We start from the raw sequence: 24803 nt of genomic DNA on the forward strand, positions 1-24803 counted from the left end.
ACTTGGCCCATTGCTTGTATTATCTTTTTTGAATTTCACTGTGTCAATGTCTTCATCATTACCACCATATGAATTTGGAAAGGCCACAACATGAGATCAAACCAGACACTATTTTTAACCGTAAGTCTTCAGAGAGGTTCCAGATGAAATTTTCTGTATAATTTCACTTCTATTTAAACATAAGCTTGGAAAAAAATGTTGGAAAGAGTGAAAGAAAGAAATGCCATTGTTGATATTTAATACTTGCCATACACTTAGCATGTCTTCCCTGGGATTTTGATGGAGAGTGCCAGGAGACCTAGCACAGTGTTAAATATTGAACAGTGGGACCTCTGCCAATGTAGCATATGGTTTTATGTGAACAATGAATATTCTATTATCTCATGTGTGATGCCAGAGAGGAAAGTAGATTTGTGGAAACCTGGTGCAGCTGAGTTTGCACTGGAGACAATCCTTTTCATTATTGCTGTCTGTAGTGTGAAGATGGATTGAGATGCTCACTGGAGAATGGCACACAGGATGAGCTTGTTAATGAGGTACAACTGTGCCCAAAAGAGATACCAGCAATTGCTACCATCAAATAAATTTTAATGACTTGATTGTGTCCCTAGTGATCTGCATTTTCTCTGAGCTGCCAAGATTTTCTAACATTAGTTATACAGTGATTTCATCCTTGTCTTAGAGAAGTCTCTATTGGTATATCTTCCTCATGACATTATTAATGGAATATCATCCCTTCTCTCCAGCCTCAGGAGTTGTTTGCTTATGCATTGTTGCCCAAAAGAACAGTAACTTAAAGAAGACATTTTAAAGAAAGAATAGCATTCTGAATAAGATTGTGTTCTTCTCTTATGATGACTCTTTGTTTATTCATTTTGATTCAAAATTGAAAAGCAACAGACCAACAATATGATAAAAGGAGAATAAAAATCAATACTCCAGGTCTTTAGTAATTACAAAAAATTGCATAATTTGAGTCTACTTTAAATACTAGAATTTCAAGGCTATTGTGCGAAACTGTTCCAAGCCACCAGCTCAGTAATGATAGCAATGGGAGTTCCAATTCCTGGCATAATGTAGTAGAGGCTGGTAGCAGCTGCCCCTTCTGTGGCAGGGTCTCCAGGGTCTTTTGTTCTCGCCAGTCTGTGGCAGGAGGAAGACTATGAGGTCATGAGGCCAGACAGGAGGGAGAATGTGTACCCCACTAACTCAGGAAAGGAAGGAAGGAAAGGTGAACAAGCAAAAGGGAGTCAGTAATAAGGAAAGAGGGAGAGAAATACAAAGAATAGGCAAGACTGACTGTCAAGAACCATCAACTGCAGCATTCATGAACTGCCTGCAGCTCATGGGAAAAAAAATCTACCTTCAGGAGTTGGAAAAGTGTAGGATGTATTCCTGAAAGTGTGGGAAGGTCAGGTGTCTGGGTGTGAAACTGAGGCATTCCTGATATACTGGGCCTAGAGAAAATCAGATTACTCCTTTCTTTATGATAATGGTTAAAAGTTTGCAATCAGCCAGGTTCTGCACTATTGCTTTTCTTTTTGTTTTGTTTTGTCTTTGATGCTGGTACTTGGACTTGAAAACCTAGGGCCTGTGTGTTATGCCTTAACTTTGCTTTTCCACTCAAGGCTGGTGCCCTACCACTTGAGTCATACCTCCATTTCTGGCTTTGAAACTTACTTTAGATATTTTATTGCTTGGCTGAAGGATAGGTCTCAAGAGATCCTGATTACAGTTGTGGATATGGACATTATAAAGTTGGCAACCAAAATGTTTCAAGTCTTAGACACTTTCTAGTTGGAAATAGAGATATAGTTTTTGCTGAAAATTTCAAGAAATACTGGGGAAATGTAATGAAAACCAGTAGTTTCCCTGAGGTGATGGGGTTATGGGCCAATTTACTTTGATTATCACTTATGATTATACTATCAAGTACATGAGTTATATAATAGACAAAATACCTTTTGAGGGTAGGACATGGTGCACAATTTTATAATGATATGCTTAATTCAAGTGAGTAAATTGATGAATCAAAGTAAGTTTAAAATTAGAACTAAATAAATCTGATAGCCACTTACCAGCAAGCTAAAACCAAATGATGGGTTTACTTAAAAAAACAGATTCTGCTGGTTTATTTGGTTTAGAGGCCCAGGATTTCACATCTGTTTACAGTTTATAAGACTGGGATTGAACTCAGGGCATCATATTTGCTATGCCATTAAAGCCACAAGTCCAGTCCCTTCATCCCTTGGTTATTTTTGATGTACAGTCTCATTCTATGCCTGGGATAACCTGAGCTGTGAATGTTTTATTTGTGCTTTCCCACAGTTGGAAAAACAGGTGAAAGCCACCACACACAGCCATCAGTGAGATGGAGTGGTCAGAATACTTTGGTACCTAATTTTGAACTGTTATCCCTGATCTCTACCTCCTAGTAGAAAGGATTACAAGCTTACATCACTGTGTCCAATTCAGGATTCTATACTTTTTGTAAGTTACAAAGCAAGGCAGATATACAACCCAGTCTGATTATGCCAAGCCTTGTGTTTTAAATCTTTCCTGTGTAGCTAGGAATACAAACACAGTTCTGTCGGCCTGTGATCCCATGCATTGATTATTTTGTAAAACCTGTTCACTCCATGCCCTTCTAATCGCTTACCTGCACACAAGTGAAAGAAATTCAATCTCTCCAATGACACAAGATAGATTAATAGAGTTTTCTGATAATCATTTTATTACCCATGACTTCATAAAGTAAACCAACTAAGGTGAAAGTTGAATCTTTTTTTGAAAGTTAAATCTTAATAAATGAACTGAAAATATTTTCTACATTTTAATGTTTCAAGCATGCTTCACATTTTGTTCAATTCTAAACACAGTTTTAATAAATCTGTCAAGCCTGACACTATTGAAGAAATAATGATCAATTATGTTTTACAGTTGTAATGTGTTAGTTCTGATCACCATTCAGATGAGTCCTTCTTTGGGGCAGGAATGGGACCACAGAGACAAGAAGAGCTTTGGGGGCGCATATCTTTTTAAATATATTTTTATTGTAAAGATGCTGTTCCTAGAAGGGTTACAGTTACATGGGCAAGGTAATAAGTCCATTTCCGATCAAGCATTGTTACCCACACCTTTGTTTTTCCCCTACCATCCCTTTCATCCCTACCTCCCCAACTCCTCCCTCCCCCATCCAACGTTGTAAAGTTCATTTTCAACATAGTGTCTTGTACATCTCGTTGTTACAATGGGCATTCTGTATCTTTATTTCAGCATTTTGTTATTTCCCTTCCCCTCCCAAAATTATATACCTGGAACTCAAAAAAAAAAAAATTAAATCCCCTAACAACAAATCCTCAAAGAAACAACTGCCCCATCAAAAAGTGTGCTAAAGACTTAAAGAGAGACTTCTCTGAAGGGGAAATAAGAATGGCCAATAGACATATAGCAATGCTCAACCTCTCTGGCCATAAAAGAAATGCAAATCAAAACAACATTGAGATTCACCTCACTCCAGTTAGAATGGCTAAAATCAAGAAATCTAATCACAACACACATTGGAGGAGATGTGGCCAAAAGGGAATCCTACTGCATAGTTGGTGGGAGTGTAAACTTGTTCAACCACTTTGGAAAGCAGTATGGAGGTTCCTCAAAAGACTCCCCATAGAACTCCCCTATGACCCAGCAATCCCACTTTTGGGCATTTACCCAAAGGATCACAAACAAGGCCATACTAAATCTACTTGCACAACTATGTTTATTGCAGCATTATTTACGATAGCTAAGATTTGGAACCAACCCAAATGCCCCTCAGTAGATGAATGGATCAAGAAAATGTGAAAATATATATATATATACATATATATATATATATATATATATATATATATATGAATTCTATGCCTCCGTCAGAAAGAATGACATTACCCCATTTGTTAGGAATGGAAAGACTTGGAAAACATTATATTAAGTGAAGTAAGCCAGGCCCAAAGAACCATAGGTCCCATGGTTTCCCTTATCTGCAATAAGCAGTACATGTCTAGGACAAGCAGAAGAGGTCGGAAGCTATGTACATATGACCATATAAGTGGATGCTAAGTGAAATGAATCCCAAGATAGAGACACAAGGGATTTCATCTTTCTTGCTGTTCTTTTTAATGTACTTATCATGTACCATGTGATTTTTTTTTATTTCTTTGTATGTTCTTCCCCCATGGTATAAACCCTGTTGTCACTGTATTTGATTCTGGTGTCCTGCATCTTGGGTGCTTATATCTTCATAGATCCTTTGTTCCTTTTATTTGTGGGGACATTGCACTTCTCTGAATGTCAGCTGTGCTATTATTCATCCCTGTGGCCCAGCACCAAAGAGCCCCTAGCTCCTGCAAGAGTTCAGGGAATGTTAGGGACAAAAGAAATCCTTACTAAAACAAACCAACCAAATATGACATGTTCTCTCAGGGGAATAAAATATATTGGAGAAGGTAATAATTGTGAAAACTGTAACAATTTAGAATCTATGTTACATTAAATGAACCAGAGCTGGATGAAGGTTGGATGATGGCTCATTCCTACCATTCTAGACACTGCGGAGAAAGAAACTGTGGATCACAGTTTGAGGCCAGTACGGTAGGTGTAAGATTCCCTATGAAACCAGCCATGGTGGTGTGTGGCTGTCATCCAGCTATGGCAGGTTTAAGCAGGTAGATTGTAAACCAATCAATCCCTGCCTCAACATACAATAGTGTATTAGAAAACCAAAGCAAAAAAGGCAAAGGACTTGGATCAAGTAGACGAGCACATACCTAGCAAGTGCAAGGCCTGAGTTCAAACCCCAGTATCATCAAAACAGAAAAAAAGAAAAAAGGAAGAGAGAAGAAAAGAAAAAAAGAAAAGGGGAGGGGAGACAAGAGATGAAGAGAGATGGAAGTAATTGTTTACAATTTTAATATATATATGTGCAATATTACAAATAACCCAAAAGAATGGGTAATGAAACTAATTAATTGAAATATGTTTTATGGATGATTCAACTTCCTGTTATGAACTTCTTTACCCACAGTACAGATTTTAATCAATTAAATACTAAAAAGAAACCACATGGATAAAGTTTTACTTTCATTAGCAGTCATTCTTGTTTTCCTTTTTGTGCTTAATTGCAAAAGCTCCCCTTTTATCTTTAACAAACATTCAAGAATATTACCCTACTTTCTCTTTTGAACTAAAACACCACTTGGCATATGACTTTTATACTACTAATTCCATGGGCTTTCTTGTGTGGGGACTTCACTTATACCTTTACTAGGTTGTAAGCAATTAAACAATTTCTGTTTTGGTATTTTGAGAGTTGATGCTTTCAGTGGTTGCCTTTTAAAATCTTTAACAGTTCAAAAAGTGGTGCATAGAAAGTCACTGACATTGCTTGAACTATATTTGGAATTTGAGACAATTTCAGTGAATAAACCACAGTTACTTTACTAGTGCTTACTGGGAATAAAGAGCTCGGAGTGCATTTTAGATAGGAGGCCCTTATCTGATGCATAGGTAGTAAAGATCTCTCATTCTGTGGGCTATTTATCTTGCTAGCTATGTCCTTTTCCATGAAGAGACTCTTCAGTTTGATACAAGCCCATTTAGAGTTTATTTGATTTGTTGTGATTCAAGATCCTATGAAGTTTTGACCTGTGCCTAAGAACCCTAGTGTTTCCCTTACCCCTTCCTGTAATATTTTCATGTTATCTGGCCAACATTGAGGTGTTTGGCCCATTTTGAATTGATTCTGGTGCAGGGTGATATTTAAGGATCTAGCTGTAGCTTTCTATATGCCAATTTTGCCAACCCATTTGTTGAAGAGGCTGTCTTTCTTCCAACCTGTGTTTTTGGCTCTCTTATCAAATACTAGAAGGCTATAGGTATGTAGGTTCATTTCTGGGTCTTCTGTTCTGCTCCATTGATCCTCAGGCCTATTCTCATGTCTGTTCCAAGCTGTTTATATTACTATGACTTTGCAATAGAGTTTGAAGTTTGCTATTGATATTTCTCCAACACTGTTTTTTCTGCTAAGGATTGTTCTGGCTTTTCAGTGTCTTTTATTATTTCATGTGAATTTTTAGATTGCTTTCTCTATCTCTTTGAAGAATGTTGTTAAGATTTTGACAGGTATTTTTATTGAATTTGTAAATTGCTTTGGACAGGATGTTAGTCCTCTCAATCCAGGAGTATGGAAAGTTTTTTTTTTCCTTTTCCTTAGATCTACTTCAATTTCTTTTTTCAGATACTTAAAATTTTCATAATAAAGGTCCTTCACCTATTTGGTTAAGTTAATTCCTAGGTATTTTTTTTGAGGCTACTACAAATGGCGTTGTTTTTCTGACTTCAGTATCACTCTCCTCATTGTTAGCATACAGAAAAGCTACTTGTTTCTTTGTCTTGATTTTATATACAACTACTTTGCCAAAGGTTTGGATCGGCACAAGTAACTTGAGTAGTTTGAAGGCACACTTTTTTTTAAATACAGGATCATATCATCTACAAAGAGGAATACTTTTGCTTCTTCTTTCCTTATTTTTTAGAGGGATTTCTTTCCCTATTTGAATCGCCTATGTGCTTTTCTGTTGCCGTATTGCTCTTGTTAGGGGTGGAGACAATGGATATTCTTGTCTCATTACTGATTTTAGAGGAAAAGGTTTTAACTTTTCACCTTAAGTATAATGCTGGCTGTAGGTTTGTCATTTACAGCCTTTATCATATTAAAGAATGTTCCATGGATTGCCAGCTTCTCCAATAAAGAGATATTGAATCTTGTCAAATGGTTTTTGCTGAATCTATTCAGATGGAAAGATCACTACCAAACTCATTCTATTAAGTCAGTGTAACACTCATGCCAAAACTAGATAAGGACCCATCAAAGCAAAAGAACTATAGAACCATCTCTTTGATAAATATTGATGCAAAACTTCTCAATAAAATTCTGGCCAACCAAATTCAACAATTAACCAACAAAAAAATATATACTATGATCAAATGGGATTCATTCCAGGGAGGCAAAGCTGGTTCAATATTTGTAAATCAATTAATATAGTTCAACTCATCAACAGAAACAAGGACAAAAACCCTGGTACATTTGAATAGCTGTTCTGAGAATGTTACAAAATAAGTTTATAAACTGAATTCCATTCCAGACTTCCAGACTTTAGGAGTATATCATTACACTAACTATCCAGTGATTTTGCCAGTAGTTTAAATAAAAACTTTGAGATTCTGATAGTAAGTATGCAAGACATACTTATTTTTGAAGGCACACATGCACATTTTACCTTATATTTCATTTTTGGCTTGAGTAATTTCTGTCTGGGAAGCATATATCACTACCTCTACTCTACCTAGTGGAAAGATAGCCTTTATGATCACCTTCCTTGGAAACATGTTTGATCAAGTCCTACTACATGATGAATATCAAAGTAGTTGATAACATTAGACTTTCCATTGTATCCCTTATGCCTTTTTTATAGTACCTAGTGCTTTTTACTCAATCTACAGCTATTGAATTCAACATGTTCTAAATATTTTGGTGTGAACAAACATGTATGTATGTATAGACGTGTGTGTATCATATAAATATATTGTGTATAAAAGTATTGAGCACAGGGTATCGACATCTTTAAATATTATTTTAGCTACACTTACATCTCATGATCAGTTTTCTAATGTCTCCTGTGTGTTGCTTCCTTAAATGTGACTTACATTGCTCATTTAGGCCTTTTTTCTGATTAATTTGGTAGTTATTAGAAGAAAAAGTAGTTTGAGCCTGTTATAAGGGTTGCTGAAAGGAGACTGCCATGCAATTCAGGCAGAAAATAATTTATTTGGGAGAGCCAAACTGCCCACCTGCATGAAATGTAGGGAGAAAGGCTATATAGGGGGAGAGGATGGGGGAAGAGGTGGGGCCACAGCAGATGAGGAGGTGACCTCAGAGCCTCGGGAACCTCCCACTGCCCCCAGGTGCACCAGTCACCTGGGTTACAGGCAGACCTAACAGATCCCAGATTTCCTTTAGAAAAATACCAGTTCATAATTATGCCAAGTCATTTACAATATTGTTCTCATGATCTCCTGATGACGGATCATTGTGATTTCTTTGCATTAGAGATCTGTCATAGAACTTCCAACCTCTTAGTTCAAATCTGAAGGCGAAAGAAGTCCATTCTCCAAATGTGATTGCATGAAACTGCAGAGCTTCTGCATAACAAAGGACATAGCTAAAAACCCACGGATTGGGAGAAGATCTTCACTAACCATGCAAGGGACAAGGGTCCTTTATACTTAGAACTCAAAAAATTAAATCCTCCAACAACAAAACCTCAAAGAAACAACTGCCCAATAAATAAGTGGGCTAAATACTTACAGAGAAACTTCTCTGAAGAGGAAATAAGAATGGCCAATAGACATATGAAGAAATGCTCAGCCTCTCTAGCCATAAAAGAAATGCAAATCAAAACAACATTGAGATTCCACCTCACCCAGTTAGAATGGCTATAATCAAGAAATCTAATAACAACACACACTGGAGGAGAAGTGGCCAAAAGGGAACACTACTACATTGTTGGTAGGAGTGTAAACTTGTTTAACCACTTTGGAAAGCAATATGGAGGTTTCTCAAAAGACTCCACATAGAGCTCCCCTATGACCCAACAATCCCACTTTTGGGCATTTACCCAAAGGATCACAAACAAGGCCATACTAAAGCTACTTGCACAACTATGTTTATTGCAGCATTATTTATGATGCTAAGATATGGAACCAACCCAGATGCCCCTCAGTAGATGAGTGGATCAAAAAAATGTGGTATATATACACAATGGAATTCTATGCCTCCATCAGAAAGAATGCCATTGCCCCATTTGTTAGGAAATGGAAAGACTTGGAAAAATTATAAATAAGTGAAGGAAGCTAGGCCCAAAGAAACATAGGTCCCATGGTTTCCTTTACTTGCAATAACTAGTATATGTGTAAGACAAGCAGAAAAGGTCAAAAACTATGTACATATAACCAGATAAGATGATGTTAAGTGACATTAACCCCAAGATAGGGACACAACTGTTTTTTTTTCCTTCTTTCTATTGTTTTTAATTTACTATGTGATTTTTTTTGTTTCTCTTGTATGTTCTTTTCCCATGTTTTTTGAGGTATAACCCATTTTCACTGTGTTTGATGTCACTGTGTTTGATGTCGGTGCCCTGCATCTTATATATACATTTTTATAATTTCAGGATGTAAAGGGAAATAACAAAATGCTGAAATAAGGATACAAGTTGACTCATTGTAACAATGAGATGTACAAGACACTATGTTGAAAACAAACTTTAGGGAACTTTACAACTTGGGCGAGTGGGGGAGGAGTTGGGGAGGTGGGGAAGGAAGGGATGGTAGGGGCTAAACAAAGAAGGAGGTAATAATGCTCAATAGGAAATGTAATCATTACCTTACGCATGTAACTGTAATCCCTCTGTACAGTGTTTTTACAATAAAAAAAACATTAAAAAAAAAAAAACAAGTCCAGACTCTCTGAGTAATCCACTCACATTTTCTGTGGTTATGAATGCTAGTATTTGGTGCTGAGGGAGCATCCAATTCTGATTAAACTTTATCCTAGATGTCCTGTGGGGAACAAGAAGAAAAGGAAACATAATATTTCTGAGTCTGATGCCTGTTCCCTGGCTTCTCTTTTGCCAGCTTATGGTATGCAGAAATCTCAGTTAATACTGTTGACAAGTATGTATGCTTTCCGTTGTCAGCCAGGTCTTAACTTCACAAAAGAACTGCTGGAAAAGTTCTGGCCCTGCGATGGATACTGTGATAAAAGGCCCCTTTCATTCTCAAATGCCACCTCCCCCACGACATGGTGTGCCCTAAAATGCAGTAATACATCCAATCGAAGGTAGCTCTGAAAGCAGAGGTAGAAAGTGAAAATTGCTGGATTTGTGACTGGCAGTGCATGGTTCCATGAAGTTGGTCATACAATTGCAATCATGCTGGTAAATCAATGTGTGTTGCCATGGAGAGATGGCTATAAGAGGGAAAACAGATGATGGTGGTGGTGGTGGTGGTGGTAGAGACAAAGAAATAACAGACTCAAATCTCCCTGTGTGTAAAAGTTATATGGAGTTCAACATTTCAGGAAAGAATGGCACTGTGTATACCTAGAAGCCTTAAATTGTTATTTTGTCACATTGCTGCAGAAATACATCATTAACATTGTTATATTAATCACCTGCTTTTCACACAACTGAAATAGCCCTCTTCTACTTCATCTGACAAAACTCATTTAGTGTACTAAATTCCCCGTGATTTACAGCTGGATTTCCACCAAATATTTTCACAGAAAATTTTTTTAAGTTATTTTTTCTTTCTGAAGAGAAAAAAAAAGAATGCTGTTTGATTTAGTGTCCAATTGCAATACTGGAACATTTATATTCATTTCATACTTGTTGTTCTGTAAAAATATAAGCTGAAGCAGATCCTACATTATTAAAATCTAATGTATTTTCCTCTAACAATGAGCATAAGCATGTCACATGTTTTTAGTTAACGTAATCTGATCTAGAACTTTCCAAAATTTTGTAATTTATTCATGTAAAGCCATAATTTTTAATCACCATTGTGAAAGAGGGTGTCTTCCCACAATATCAGCTGATGGACAAATTGGTGGACACAATTTCCCACATCACCTCAAAATGTAGAGATGATTTATTTTAATAAATTTCTAATAACACACATAGTGAATTTATTTTTGAAAAAAATATGTTTCTTCATAATTTCATAGCAGGGACATGTAATAGAGTATATGTTTTACTTAATCAAACAATTTTTCGACAATACCTTGATAATATAACAATTTCATAATATAATAATTTTCCTCTACATGACTTCTACTCAAAACAACTCTAAATGTCAGTCTTTTAATGTTTTTTTAATTGTAAAAATAGTACACAGAGGGGTTACAGCTACATGAGTAAGGTAATGAGTGCATTTCTTATGGAGCATTGTTACCTCCCCCTTTGTTTTTCTCCTACCATCCCTTCCTTCTCCATCTTCCCAACTACCCCTTCCCCCCTCCCAAGTTGTAAAGCTTGTTTTCAACTTAGTGCTTGTACATTTCATTGTCACAATAGGTCAACCTGTATCCTTGTTTCAGCATTTTGTTATAAATGGCAGATTTTTTAAAGGTTTATTGTGTGACTGAGCCAACAATAAGCTAAATAGTTCAAAGTTTGGCCTTTAGTTTCCAAATTGAAAGAATGACCAAGAAAAGATAAATTCCAAAGAAGCACCCAAACTGAATAAATACATAATAGAACTTATTAATAAACCAGAAACCCAAAAATATATCTTCAAATAAAAATTAAACTAAACTAAAACCATTTCCAAAAGATGAGTGACTTCCCTATGTCTTCAAACTTACTACCAGAAGGAGAAAAAACAGAAATAATTTACTGAAATCTGATGTTCTTCACATAGATTGGTAAACTAAACTCACACCTCTTGGCTATTTAAAATGTTAGTACTTTGAGCCATTTGGCTTAAAATAAAATCGAAAGCAAATGAAAATGTTTAGTAAGATTATTTAACTTTATAGCAAATCCCACAGCTGGGTGCTGATGGCTTATACCTGTAATCTTAGCTCCACAGGAGGCTAAAATCTAAGGATCTAGGTTTGAAGCTAGCTCAGGCAGGAAAGACTGAGATTGGAGACTCATCTCCAATTAACCACCAAAAAACAAAAATAAAAATAAAAAGGCAGAAGTGGAGTTGTGGTGCAAGTAGGAGAGTACTAGCCTTAAGCATAGAAACTCAGAGACAGAGCAGGGATCTGCATCTCCCAAGCCTCTCTTTCCTTGCCTCTGGTAAACATGCAAGATGCATGCTGTTTCTGCAATTGAATGCTTTAGAGTCAACATGTAAATGAGATAATATAGCATTTTTCTTTCTGTGTATATGTATATTACTTAGTAAAATGACCTCCATGTTAATGAATGTTTTCCCAAGTGGAAATAATTTCCGTACTAAGAAAGAAAGGAAGAAAGATAAAGGAAGAAAGGGAGTAAAGAAGGAAGAGAAGGGAAGGGGATAGGAAGGGAAAGGACAGGTGAGCAAGCAGGTGGAGACATTATTTAGGTTGATTTTATTAATAATTTCACTATGTATATCAAAATATCATGTTTCATACTTAAATGTATACAACAGAAATTTCTTTTTTTATTTTAAATATATTTTTATTTTATTTTTATTGTGAAAACTGTACAGAGGGGTTACAATTACATGGGCAAGATAATGAGTACATTTCTTATCAAGCATTGTAGCCTCCTCCTTTGTTTCCCCTTCCCATCCCATCCTCCCCCCCACCCAAAACTCCTCCCCACCACCACCAAAGTTGTAAAGTTTGACAACAGAAATTTCCCAAAGACAAAATGCCAAGGAATTAGATTCACTGCCAAATATTCACATAAGAAAACAAGATCTTATAAGTATAAATAGAATAAAAACGAGCAACTGAATTAACAAAGTTATTAAACCCAGAAAAGTAAATAACAAATATAAATTAATAGGATCCAAGAAATAAAAGAATGACTTCAAGTGGAGAAAGAAGAAAATAAGCATTAAAAAAGAAAACAAAATAGCAAACAAGATAACAAAATAAAAATAAAATAAAATGCAGTAGATGTACTTAATAGATTGAAAGAAGTGAAGAAACTAATAAATGGAAAAATATTTTGGAAAGCATTGCACCAAATACTATATGAAAAGACAAGTTAGAAAATTAGGAGATTAAGAGATGTAGAAGTCCCTAAAGAACTTCTCTTTTTCTTTGACAGTATTGGAGTTTGAAACCAGGACCTCAATTTTTTCTGTTTTAAGTCTGCTTGTACTTGCACCTCCTGTTTAATATGCCTGCTTGAAAACCTTGGTTAGAGTTTTAACATCTACTTTTGGTGTTGGCATCTAACCCTGCTTCCCAACCCCCTCCATTTACTTATAGACATTCTCTTTTCTGAAACCTGAACATTTTTGTTCTGCTTTATATGTTGTGAGTCTCAACATCAATGTTTCCTCTTTTAGCTGTTCTTTCCTCCTAAGTTCTAATATAAAATATGGACAGGGTTCATTTGTGGTTGCCATGTGGAGATAGAAGTTCACATTTCACATGCAGAATCCATACAAGGTTGTAATAAGATTTTCTTCAGTAGTGCTGGGTGGCAGTGGAAGGTTCTTCTTTCCATGTAGACCCTTTACACACCATAGAATAGGCATGTCCTTATGATCTCTGGGTGATGAAAAATCTGATTCTCCAGCAGGCTTCAACTTTTGCCATTCCCTATCATTGATACCAGTGAAAGCTCCTGCCCATCACATGGTTGTCACTTTCACCAAGAGGATACAGGAGACTTCGTAGTTCGGCAGTAATGAACATCCCAGCTCCTCTTTAGACTTCTCTGATATTATCTTTGCCTTGTGTGTTAAAAGTCTATACTTCCCACTTCATATATCTTGGCATGGATATAGGAGGGGCCCTATTGTTTTGTGTGTGGTGTTTGCCAGATTATTTTCCAATTATTTTCTAAATTATTTTGCCTGATTATTTTCTAAACATTTTCTCCATTGTTACGTTGCCTATTTCTTAGATTGTAGGCTAGAGAGAAATTTGGGGACTTTTTTTCTGGGTTATCAGCGTCATCTGTTCCAATGAAAGTATACAAACACAAAAATAATATTCAAGAAAAGCACTATCTCATGGTTCCTCAAGCCATTGTTTTCTTTATCTTCTCTTCAACTTGAAATAGTTCTGGGTTTATTATATTATGCTTTTTACCTGCATGTTTTTAGGTGATGTTAGCAAGACTCTGAAAGTGGGTTAATAACATGTTACTGCTGGTGGACATCTTGTTTAATTTATTCCCATGAATTGTTTATTGTTATAAGCTTGCCACTGAAAATCAAACCTAAATCCACAAATGGGGCACAAATAAAATAATATCAATGAAAACACTTTGAAAATAATACGCATAGCTTAATAAAATGTTTAGTTAGTGTAGACATTACTTTAAGACTGCAAAGAGAAGCAGACCAGGGTATAAATGATGTAGGCCCTGTATCTTGACTGAGGTTGTTTTTATGCCCATTGCAATTCTCTCTACTCAAATTTCTTCTTTGTGTACGTTTTCTCTGAATCTCTGTAAGGTAATAGTTAAAATAGGATTTATTGAAATAGATGACATATCATATTAATGCATATCACTAAGTGAGCTGTCTCCTCTAATGATGAGAAATGGAGATAGATTTCTGAAATCATTAGTCCTTTACTTCCAAATGCAAGACTCTGACACATAGGTCATGAGCATCGTAGCATGTTTTACTGTAATTTTAACTTTACTTTGTACTGAAACATGGAACTGTAATTAATCACATTTTGCACATAAAACTGTGAGACAAAACATTACCCCTATAAAGGACTTAGCAAATATGGATTGTCACTTTTACAAGCAAATGCATAGGAGATGCAAGTTTATGACATGGACTGTTCCTATCTGTGTGCATTAAAGCTCAAAAAGTTAACTTTTATTCACTTGTCACTAAAAGATCTAGAAGACAGATTACACAACAGCTTCTGTTTCATTAATTATCCTATTTGTATATTTACATCTAAGAAAGTAAGAACTAAGAAGTTGATCAAGGATCTCTGGTTCTTTCAGCAAGATCCTATTGTCCATAAAATATCAGCATGGAGAAAAGAGCTGGATTCAGATTGTCCCAGAGCAAAGACATCATCATCAAGGTGGCTCATAGCTACCATTAAAAAGTAAATATGGAAAGAAGGAATTAAGACTCAAGGTCATACAAGAAGCACCGGAGGCGCTGTCTCAGGCTTTCATTAGTTCTATAATAAGTACACAGTATTGTGGTTGCCAGTGTTTTACCTTCCTCAGATTGGGAATAGGAATGAGATACATTCAAGCAGTTAATGAACTTAGAATAGAAAAGATAGGTAAGTTTATCTGGTTTGGGGAGGGGAAGAAGAAGCACAGAAACAGTGGGACAAAGGGTGAACCAATTCAGCAGTGAAGCCCATTGGACACTATGTTGGAAATGAACTCCACAACTTTGGGAGAAGGGAAGTTGGGAGGGGAAAAACCGGCAGAGAATGAGGGAGGGAGTGACACTGTTCAAAAGGAAATGTACTCATTACCTAAATTATATAATTGTAACCCCTCTGTACATCACCTTTACCACAAAATTTAAAAAAAATTTTAAACAAAGTGTTACATAAAAAAAAAAAACAGAAAAAAAGGAAAAGCAGATAATGTTAAGCTACTTTAACAAGAACAACTGTTTATTATTTACACATTGATGGTGTTTTATGTTACAATTGTCTTTCTATACATAAAGACTTTAGTATGTTCAAGGTTTTTATTTTTATACTATTTTTTAAAAAGGAAACAGTTAATTTCATTCCAAAAATAAACTAGTTCTTGCTGGAAAAAAATTATTTTTTTTGTTTTAAGTAACAATTCTTATAGGTGATGTCTACTACAAATAAAATGAGAAAAGGCTTTTAAAGGAACTTTTGGCCCATAACCCTCTCCTCTGTCTTCTCATGCTGGGCTGCCATTTGCGTAACACCACCACAGGGAGTCTTAAATGCCACAACAGGCATGTTCCTGCCAGCTGTTGGTAGGATTGTATAGGTCACTCAGCCTAGGGGTTCAACATTAGTGCTCTCCAATCTATTATGGCTCCACTGGAGGGTTGAAATTCAATCTTCAATCACTGTTCTGTAACAAATTGGCATTTGGGGCTTTTGCTAAAGGAGTTCCTTTATTTCTGAGTTGTGCTATTCATAGTCTGTAGCTGCCTTTCTTAAGCATGGCTTGCACTTGGGAGTTAGGAGGAGAATTTAGGTTGGAGGAGTTGTGAGATGATTTTTGAAAGACACAGAGTACTTAGAAGCTAAATGAAATGATGTAAGTGACCCTTTTAAGAGCTCAAGTGACACTCTTGGGCAAACATTGAAAAAATAATACCTTCTACTGCATTCTGGGAAATTTTTACCCAGGGTATTATTGAGTTAGTACGATAGAGGCAATGAGACCTTTCATACTCTAATTATTAGGCTATGATTTGTTTTGTCTGTATCACTGTGTTTTGGGGAAAAAATAAAACTGTTCCTTTGATAAGTATCTACTGGTAAATGCAATATTATTGATACTTACTTAATTATAAGTACCTCATTTCCCATAATTAGACCTAACAGCTTGGAACCTTGACTTGTTATTTAAGCTAATTAGATTGATATGAGAAGATTGGGTAGTAAAATAATCCCAGATTGTGAATAATCTGAGTTATTTTCAATCAACTTTACATGATGTTTTGTGCCCAATCCTTACCTATTATTTGAATTATTCTAGTTATATTTGGTCTAAGGTACTTTGGAAAACACTTGACATTTATTTCTGTGACCATGGTAGCAGACAAGGAGGAGAGAGATTTCTGGCTAGCATTCAGCTCAGCAGGAAGCTCCAAGCTACTTGCTTACAGACACTATTAAAATGCATGGTCCACAGGTGAACCATTCGCACTTGATTTTAATTTGCCTCAAATCAAAGGATGACGACAGCTCAACTTGGAATCTATAATCTGATGCTGTGTTTGGATCCCATAAGAGATCCAAACTCCAAACATGTGATTTTTCTTTCCACTTTCAATGATTTAATGGCACCTACTCTGCCATTTTTCTTTTGGTCAGAGTGAACATGTATGCCTAATTGACTTGGTTTATCATTCACTTTGCAGAAATAATTGTCTCTGCTTGGGGTTACTTAGTATTTCTACAATGTTGCTTTTCTAAATTGCCTTCTTTCAGTCTTAGCCTTAGTTCTCTTCTGAGCACTCAGGCTCCACATATGTAAGCACTGATGGCCTTTTAGGACTCTGAGCATCTTCTAAAAGTCCAACAATGACATATTATCTTGTTTTAAATTTCATCTAACTTCATTCTTTTCACTAGGTCATTGGTTCCTGATTCACTGGTATTCTCTTTGCCATTTAATCCCTGCCAAAAGTAAGATAACGCCACACAGAATCATGGGACCTTTAATACTCTACCTATCTTTATTAGCTAAAGCCAAACACAGAATTTCTAGATCCATGTCAAAGACTGACATAGCCTAAGCCTTATCACCTGCCTATAGACACTTAAAAACCTTCTCTAGAAATGTGCCTGTTTTAGTGCTGTGGCAAATATGAGAGTTTAAGGAATTTTGTGATGTGTCATGAGGAAAAAAGTTTGTGGTGCAATACTTTTGATCTTTTTTCTTCAGAGATGAAATAAAATCTGAAATATAGGATTGCAATCAGTATAAGTCATTTTTATACATGTAGAAGTTGGATATAATTCATATTGTACATGAAAAGTCCCAATAATCCAATGGCTAAGAGACTTTAGAATAGGTTAAGTATTTGTGGAACTGCTGATCGTATGGACTGTGCAGATGTAAAGAAACGTACTTCCAACAGAAAGCAAGATATTCAACCCTACTTGTGGTAGAATTGAAAATTAGTCTCTCCATTATAGAGATCAGTATATGGAAGTTCTTTAAAGCATGAAAAATTGAACTTCATATAATCCAGAAAGAATCAAAGTCAGGTTGCTATACAAATACCTGCACATCCATGTTTATTGCACTATTCACCATAGTGGAGATATGGAATTACCTACCTGCCAATCAGTAGGTGACTGGAGAAAACAAGATGATACATATACCATGTATACAAATAGAGTTTTATCAGCCACAAAAAAGAATGGAATAGTGTTGTTTTCAGAAAAATGTGTGAAACTGAAGGTTATCATGTTATGTGATTTAGCTAGTCTCACAAAGACAAGTATTATGCTTTTTCTCTCCTACGTGGAGCCTAGGAGGGAAAAAAGACGTGGAAGCAAAAGTGAGACTACTAGGGACACACAAGAGATAAAGAATGATTAGGAAGAGAAAACACAGAAAGAAGATGATTATGACCAAAATATATTTCACGCATATATAGAAATGTCATGAGGATATCTCTTACTTTGCTCAATTAATAACGCTAACAACAACAAAAAAGAAAAGAAAAAATACTCCTTGTTGATAAAAAAAAAATACAAGAAAGAAAAATGGAAACAGTTCAGTCACCCAGAGACACTTTTGAAATGGGCTAAGAAATATCAATTTAGCTAATAAAAATATTAATTATAACCTTAAAGTCCTTACTATAAGAGTTTATCCTTTATGATTAAAATATTTACCTCATGAATTCCTTTTTTATTGTGAAAATACCATATAGAGGGGTTACAATTACGTGAGCAAGGTAATGAGTACATTTCTTATCAAGCATTGTTGCCTCCTCCTGTGTTTACCTCATGAATTCCTAAGGTAGACTCTACCCAGAAGAAGGTAGCAATCATAAAATATGCATTCATTTCAATCTTTTGTGAGACTATGGTTTGATCCAATACTTTCTTATCACCACAACACAAATGACCCTGTTTTCATCTTTTTTATTCCACTTGTCCCCAGTGAGCTGGGGACACATCCAAGGGGAATGAAAGCGAAAGGCAGCTTGCTTTCCTCACTGTTGATTCTTCCAGGCATTTAAAATGAGCCCCTTTCCTCTGCCTTTGTTTGGAGATAAGTTTATCTGATAGACTCAGCCAAGATGCCCAAAACCTAATTTGGAAGTTTTAAAACTTTAATTCAATACAAATTAATTTTCATGTTTTCATAATTTGGAGTAATTAAGACTAATTATAAGAGATATCATAAGAAACATTGTTCATTATAATTTATGAATCGAAAAGACCCACTGTATTTTCCTGTAATTTTATTAAGATGTGTTGGTCATTTTAATTAATCTGTTGTTTTTTTTTTTTTTTGGTGGCGTGCTGAATTTGAACTGAGGGCCTTGTGTTTGGTAGGCAGGTGCTCTATTGCTGAGCTATACCTCTGAAATTTTTTTGCACTGGTGTGTGTGTGTGTGTGTGTGTGTACTCACATGTGTGTATGTGCTTACTAATCCTGGGGCAAGCTCAGGGCCTGGGCACTGTCTAAAAGCTTTTATGTTCAAGGCTATCACTCTACCGCTTGAGCTACAGCTCTACTTCGAGCACTTTTTTTGGAGGGGGGTAATTAATTAGAGATAAGAGTCTCACTGACTTAATTGCCTGGGCTGGCAAATAAGCACAATCCTTACTAGAAGAGATTGCAGACAAGAGTCACTGGCACTGAGCTGCATTGCTTTTTCAAGAAAATTTTATTGTAAAGATGCTGTACCTAGGGGTTACATTTACATGAGTAAAGTAATGAGCACATTTCTTGTCTAGCATTGTTACTCCCTCCTTTGTTTTTTCCTACTATCCCTTCCTTCCCCCACTTCCCCGTCCCCGCCTCCCCCGCCCCCCAGCCCTAAGTTGTAAAAATCATTTCCAACATAGTGTCTTGTGAGTGACATTGTAGCAATGGGTCATCCTTCCCTTCCCAAATTGGATAAATGTATATACAAGATTCAAGGTACCAAAATCAAGTGCAATGATAACAAGGGATATACCATAGGGGGAAGAACATACAAAAGAAACAAAATTTGCATAGTACATTAAAAACAACAACAACAAAGAAAAACCTCTTTTGTCCATATGTTGGGTTCATTTTGCTTAGCATCAGCTTATATTGCACTGCTTTTTTTATTTTTTCTTTTTTTTGTCAGTCGTGGGACCTGAACTCTGAGCCTGGGCACTGTCCCTCAGCTCTTCAGCTCAAGGCTAGCATTCTACCACTTGAGCCACAGCACCACTTCCAGCTTTTTCTGCTTGTGTGGTGCTGAGGAATTGAACCCAGGGCCTCAGGCATGCAATGCAAGCACTCTACCTCTGAACCACCTTCCCAGCCCCTGCACTGCTTATTTTTAAGATATAGTTTTGTTTTTGCTTGGGACCATGCCTCCTATTTGAGATTCAACATAGTAGCTGTGATGACAGATATGACTACCACACTCAACTCCTTATATTTAGATATTACCTCGTGAACTTTTTAGCCTACCATTGCCTGGGAATACAATCATCTTGATCTCAGACTCTTGTATAACTAGGATAACAGGTGTGTCTTCACACTCAGCTACCCGTTGAGAATTGGTCTCTTGTATATGCCCAGGCCAGTCTCAAACCACAATCCTACCAATCTCAGCATTCACTTAGTTATGAACACACACAAGAAGCACCATTCCTGATTGCCTTTATTTTAGCTCATTAGAAAAAGAGACGTTCCCACCCCAAATCATGGTCTTGATAACTCCCAGTTCTTACCTATGTTAGCTTTTACTTGGAAATGATTCCACTGTTATTTAGGTTGGTGCTTCTTGTTCTGATTGGTTAGTTTTGCTTGCTTGGATAATCTTGTTTTCCTTATGCTTCCTTAATTTTTCTACCTTTGTTTAAGCCTCCCACCTTCAATTATCTCACTTATTCCCTTCTGGCCTATAGAACTTCTGTAGGGATCCTCTCTGAACCCTGATCTTTCCACTGCCATCTGGAATATGCTTCTTTTTATTTATGAGTACTTCATAAACCCAGTGCTCTCTGGATGCAGTCACTATTTCCTAGGTGCTGTTTACAAAGACATGAGAATAACTGTTTAAAAATAAGTTCCATAAAACAAACCTTGATTCTTAGCATTTTCCAGTTTCCATTTTGTAAATAATTCTTGGAGCAGCTAAGTTGATATTGATGGTGCAGTTGGTAAGAGATGTGTATGACCCATATTCCCCACCAGTTCCAGAGACTCCATTGGACCACAATTAGAACCAGACAATGAGAGTTCTAAAATATGTTCATGACTTAATAAAATGACATGAGCATCATTTACTTTTATCTAAGGACTCATTAATATCATGCTGTACTACTGAAACTGTGATATTCTTTGGAACTGGAGGTGTGGCCTAGTGGTACAGCAGCAACTATAAGCAAGAGCACAAAACTCTTGAGTTCAGACTCCAGTACCAACACACACACACACACACACACACACACACACACACACACACACACACACACACACACACACACACACACACACACACGAATGTTGTGTTTCTAGATTTTATGACTTTTGGAGTGGAATGTTTTTTGGGCACCTAAGTGACTAAACGCATTAAAATAGCAATTAGATAAAATAACTCTTATAAGAAAGGCAATGATATTTTATTTTATTTCATTTCATTTCATTTTTGGTACCAGTTCTAGGGTTTAAACTCAGGGGCTGGGCATTGTCCCTGAGCTTCTTTTGCTCAAGACTAGCACTTTACCACTTGAACCACAGCACCACTACTATCTTTTCCTAAGTAGTTTGTTGGAGATAAGAGTCTCACAACCTTTCCTGCCTGGGCTGACTTTGAACCTCAGTCAAAGGCTGAGCTACTAAGCCTCCTAAGTAGCTAAGATTACAGGAGTGAGCCACCAGTTTCTAGCTTGACATTTTCTTTTTGAAGGTGCTTTATAAGTTGTTGCTAATGTTTTGAATGAAATCAGTGCTCAAAACTCATTTGTATTGACAGTTGTTGCAGCTGTCCTCTGCCTTATTTTGATAGACCTCCACTCCCTCTCTCCTGCCTACTCTTTAGACAGAATTTTTCTGTGTATCTTGAGATGATCTGAAACTAACTATCCTCCAGCTTCAGCTTCCTGCATGCTGGGATTACAGGTGTGCACCACCACACCTGCTCTCTCACTACTTTTGGTAGTGTTCTACTTGTGCTTTTGTCCCAGAATATCTTGTAAAATAATACAGATGGGGGATTTCTAATAACCAGCAATGATACATTTTTTTCCATGTGATCAAAAGGAACATTTGTGTTATCTTCTGATAGACGAGGAAATAGTTTGGGGTGTGTTTTTCTGTTTGAAAAGTTCACTTTAATTATTTTTGTGGTGCATGACAGCTTTAAAATAGGGTTACATTTTGAGAACGAATTGCCTGTGGCTATACTTCAAGGCTGCTTTTTCCTCAGCCCATCAGTCCTGTTTGGACATGAAAAAAGGTGTATATTTATGTCAGTGATGGGCCAATAAATAAAATGTATTTTTCAGGAAAAAGTTCCTGGAAACTAATTAGAGTCAGAAGCAGAGACAGATAAGAGATTGAAAACACTATGCTCTGGTTATTTTGTGCTCTAGCATGTCTGTGCATCTATGGATGCAGGAGATAGTGACAAATCATCATGATCAGGAAATCCCTGTGAAGCAGATGTAGATCCACTGTGATTGTCTTTAGACATTAGCTCTTTCTCTTTCCCGCCACAGCTTGCCGAAGGCAAATCTTAACCAAAGTAAATTCCACTTCGCGGATGGAGGATATTTCTTTCTGTCTGAGGAAATTAAAGCAATTCAGCCATACACCTGCTGCATAAGTAGGAAACTACCTAGGGTGCCATTTTCATTTTAAAGCAACCATTTCTAGTGCCATCAGTATGGCTAATCACAAATATTTTTTTGGAAGAATTACTGTTTTATCAAAGGAAACCTAGAAAAATGCCTGAAATTTGTGATTACTGTCCAAAAGCAGCAGGTGGAATTGTAAAAGTTTTAGCTATAGCATATAATGAGTGCCATTTGTACATGAAAATGGCCCTGTTAGTATTCATTAGACTATCTAAAGCTCATCTGTTTAATCATAAATAGTTTGCAAATAGTTTAATATCGTGAAATTACAATGTAATTAAATGAATGCAAACATAATAAACAATAGCATGTCTAAATTATTATGGCTCCATCAGTTTTATTTGAGTATTCAGAAGGTTTTACCTAATCTGAGTAAAATATAATTGAAAGTGATTCTTTTTGGTGCCAGGACTGGTGTTTGAACTCATGGCATTGTGTTCTCACTCACGTGGCTTTTTCACCCAAGGTTGGATGAAAACCAGTTCCAGGTTTTGCTAGTGAACTAGAGATAAGAGTAGTAGGACTTTCCGGCTCAAACTGGCTTCGAACCATGATTCTTAGATTTTAGCCTCCGAAGTGCCTAGAATTACAGGTGTGAGCCATTGACACAAAGGGACTATTGAACTCCACTTTTGTATCAGAGTCTTAAATGTAGAAAAAGTAATCTTCATATTGAAAAAGTATTTACTTATTATCACTACTGAAAGTCTAGTGAAAGGAAAAGAAATACCAAATAGGTTCCATTGATTGTTTTAGTTTTATTGTTACTTTTCCAATACTGTGACATTATAGACCTAAGAAAATCAATTTGGCTCATGGTAACCAAGGTTTTAGTCCTTGGTCATCTGACTCCATTGTTTCTAGGACTCTGGGAAGGTAGAACAGTCCTGGGATATGGGAGAGGGGAGAGTGTGTAGGGGAGCAAAGCTACTCACTTTATAGTGTCCAGGAAACAACAAAGAAAAGAAAGAGCCAGGGACACAATGGATCCTTCAAGGAAATGCCCCCAATGACCTACTTCCTCCATCCATGCCTCACCACCTCTCATTCATAGCCCTTAAACTATGAATCCATCAGTGGATTAAACTGTTGAGGAGGGCAAACCCAATCATATTCCAAGGCCCCGCCTCTGAACTTGGCGTATGGGGACCACGCCTTCTACATATGTGAGTTTGGGTATTCATTTCAGAATCAAATCATAACAGTCAATATATACTTCATACAAGAAGGCAAGGATTATTCATTTTCCCCCCCAAATCATATCAGTTGTTACATTGAAAGTTTTAATTTACTAGTTATTATTCTAGTTATGTAATTATTATTCTAGTTATGTATTAAGCTAATGATTTTATTTAAAATAATGGCAAATTTGGGTCATATATACCTGATTTTCTACTGGAGGAAATAATGTAAGGACTATATCTAACTTTTGAGATAAGTTTAAGATCATTGAAGTCACAATATTCAAAGTTTGTTTTCTAATAAAAGCTGAATAAAAGTAAATGAGATAGATACCAAAATTACATTGATAAGGGCTTGGGAAACTATTCTTCAGTACTTGTGTAGGTATGCAGCCCTAGATTTGATTTCCAGCACCACAAAAAACAAGACGGTATCAACAATAATGTTCATAATTATGTCTGAAATTGACTATCTAGATTTTTTTCAGCTGAAAAACAGTGATTAAAATGGCATAGTGATGCTCAGATTACTTGCTAATGAACTCATTGTTTCATTGCAGCTCTCAGCATTCGAGAGGCAGATCTTTGACTTCCTTGGCTTCCAGTGGGCTCCTATTCTTGGAAATTTCCTACATATCATAGTAGTCATTTTGGGTTTATTTGGAACCATTCAGTACAGACCTCGATACATCATGGTGGTAAGTTTTAATTTTCTCATGACTCTTGATATTAAAACTACAATATTTCTTTAAGGTAAAGAAACTAATTTTAGTGTTACTCTCCAATATGAGGTGGTGTTACCACTCTAACCTTCAAATACCTCAATTCTGGTAAGAAATATTCATCTGTAGGCCAGACAGCACAATGACTGCTCTGCATGAGATCAAAGCAGCATGCTCTTAGGTGTGAGATGGTATAGTGTGACTCAGCGCAACTATGTTTTGGTTTCACATGGAAACTCAATGTAGAGTTTGAATACACGGGAGGTATGGTTATGATGCTATGCAGTGTATATTAACAATGTCTGTTTTACTAACTTATTATTAGCCTTTAATAACATTCTCAGCAACTCTAGAAAACAAATCACTGAAATTAGTGATACATAA

At 36.3% G+C, this 24803-nt stretch overlaps 1 protein-coding gene across 3 annotated transcripts in view; it reads left to right on the forward strand.

Moving 5' to 3' along the window:
- Nkain3 (sodium/potassium transporting ATPase interacting 3) overlaps positions 1 to 24803 on the forward strand; it is a 586475-nt gene that overhangs the window by 277357 nt on the left and 284315 nt on the right. For all 3 annotated transcript variants that reach the window (XM_069990797.1, XM_069990798.1, XM_069990799.1), the window contains exon 2: positions 24258 to 24395. In XM_069990797.1, the coding sequence (XP_069846898.1) occupies positions 24258 to 24395 (138 nt within the window). The remainder of the gene's footprint in view (positions 1 to 24257; positions 24396 to 24803) is intronic.

Source organism: Dipodomys merriami, unplaced genomic scaffold (assembly GCF_024711535.1).
Source record: "Dipodomys merriami isolate MVZ:Mamm:240054 unplaced genomic scaffold, mDipMer1.0.p SCAF_4, whole genome shotgun sequence".
Lineage (NCBI taxonomy): Eukaryota > Metazoa > Chordata > Mammalia > Rodentia > Heteromyidae > Dipodomys > Dipodomys merriami.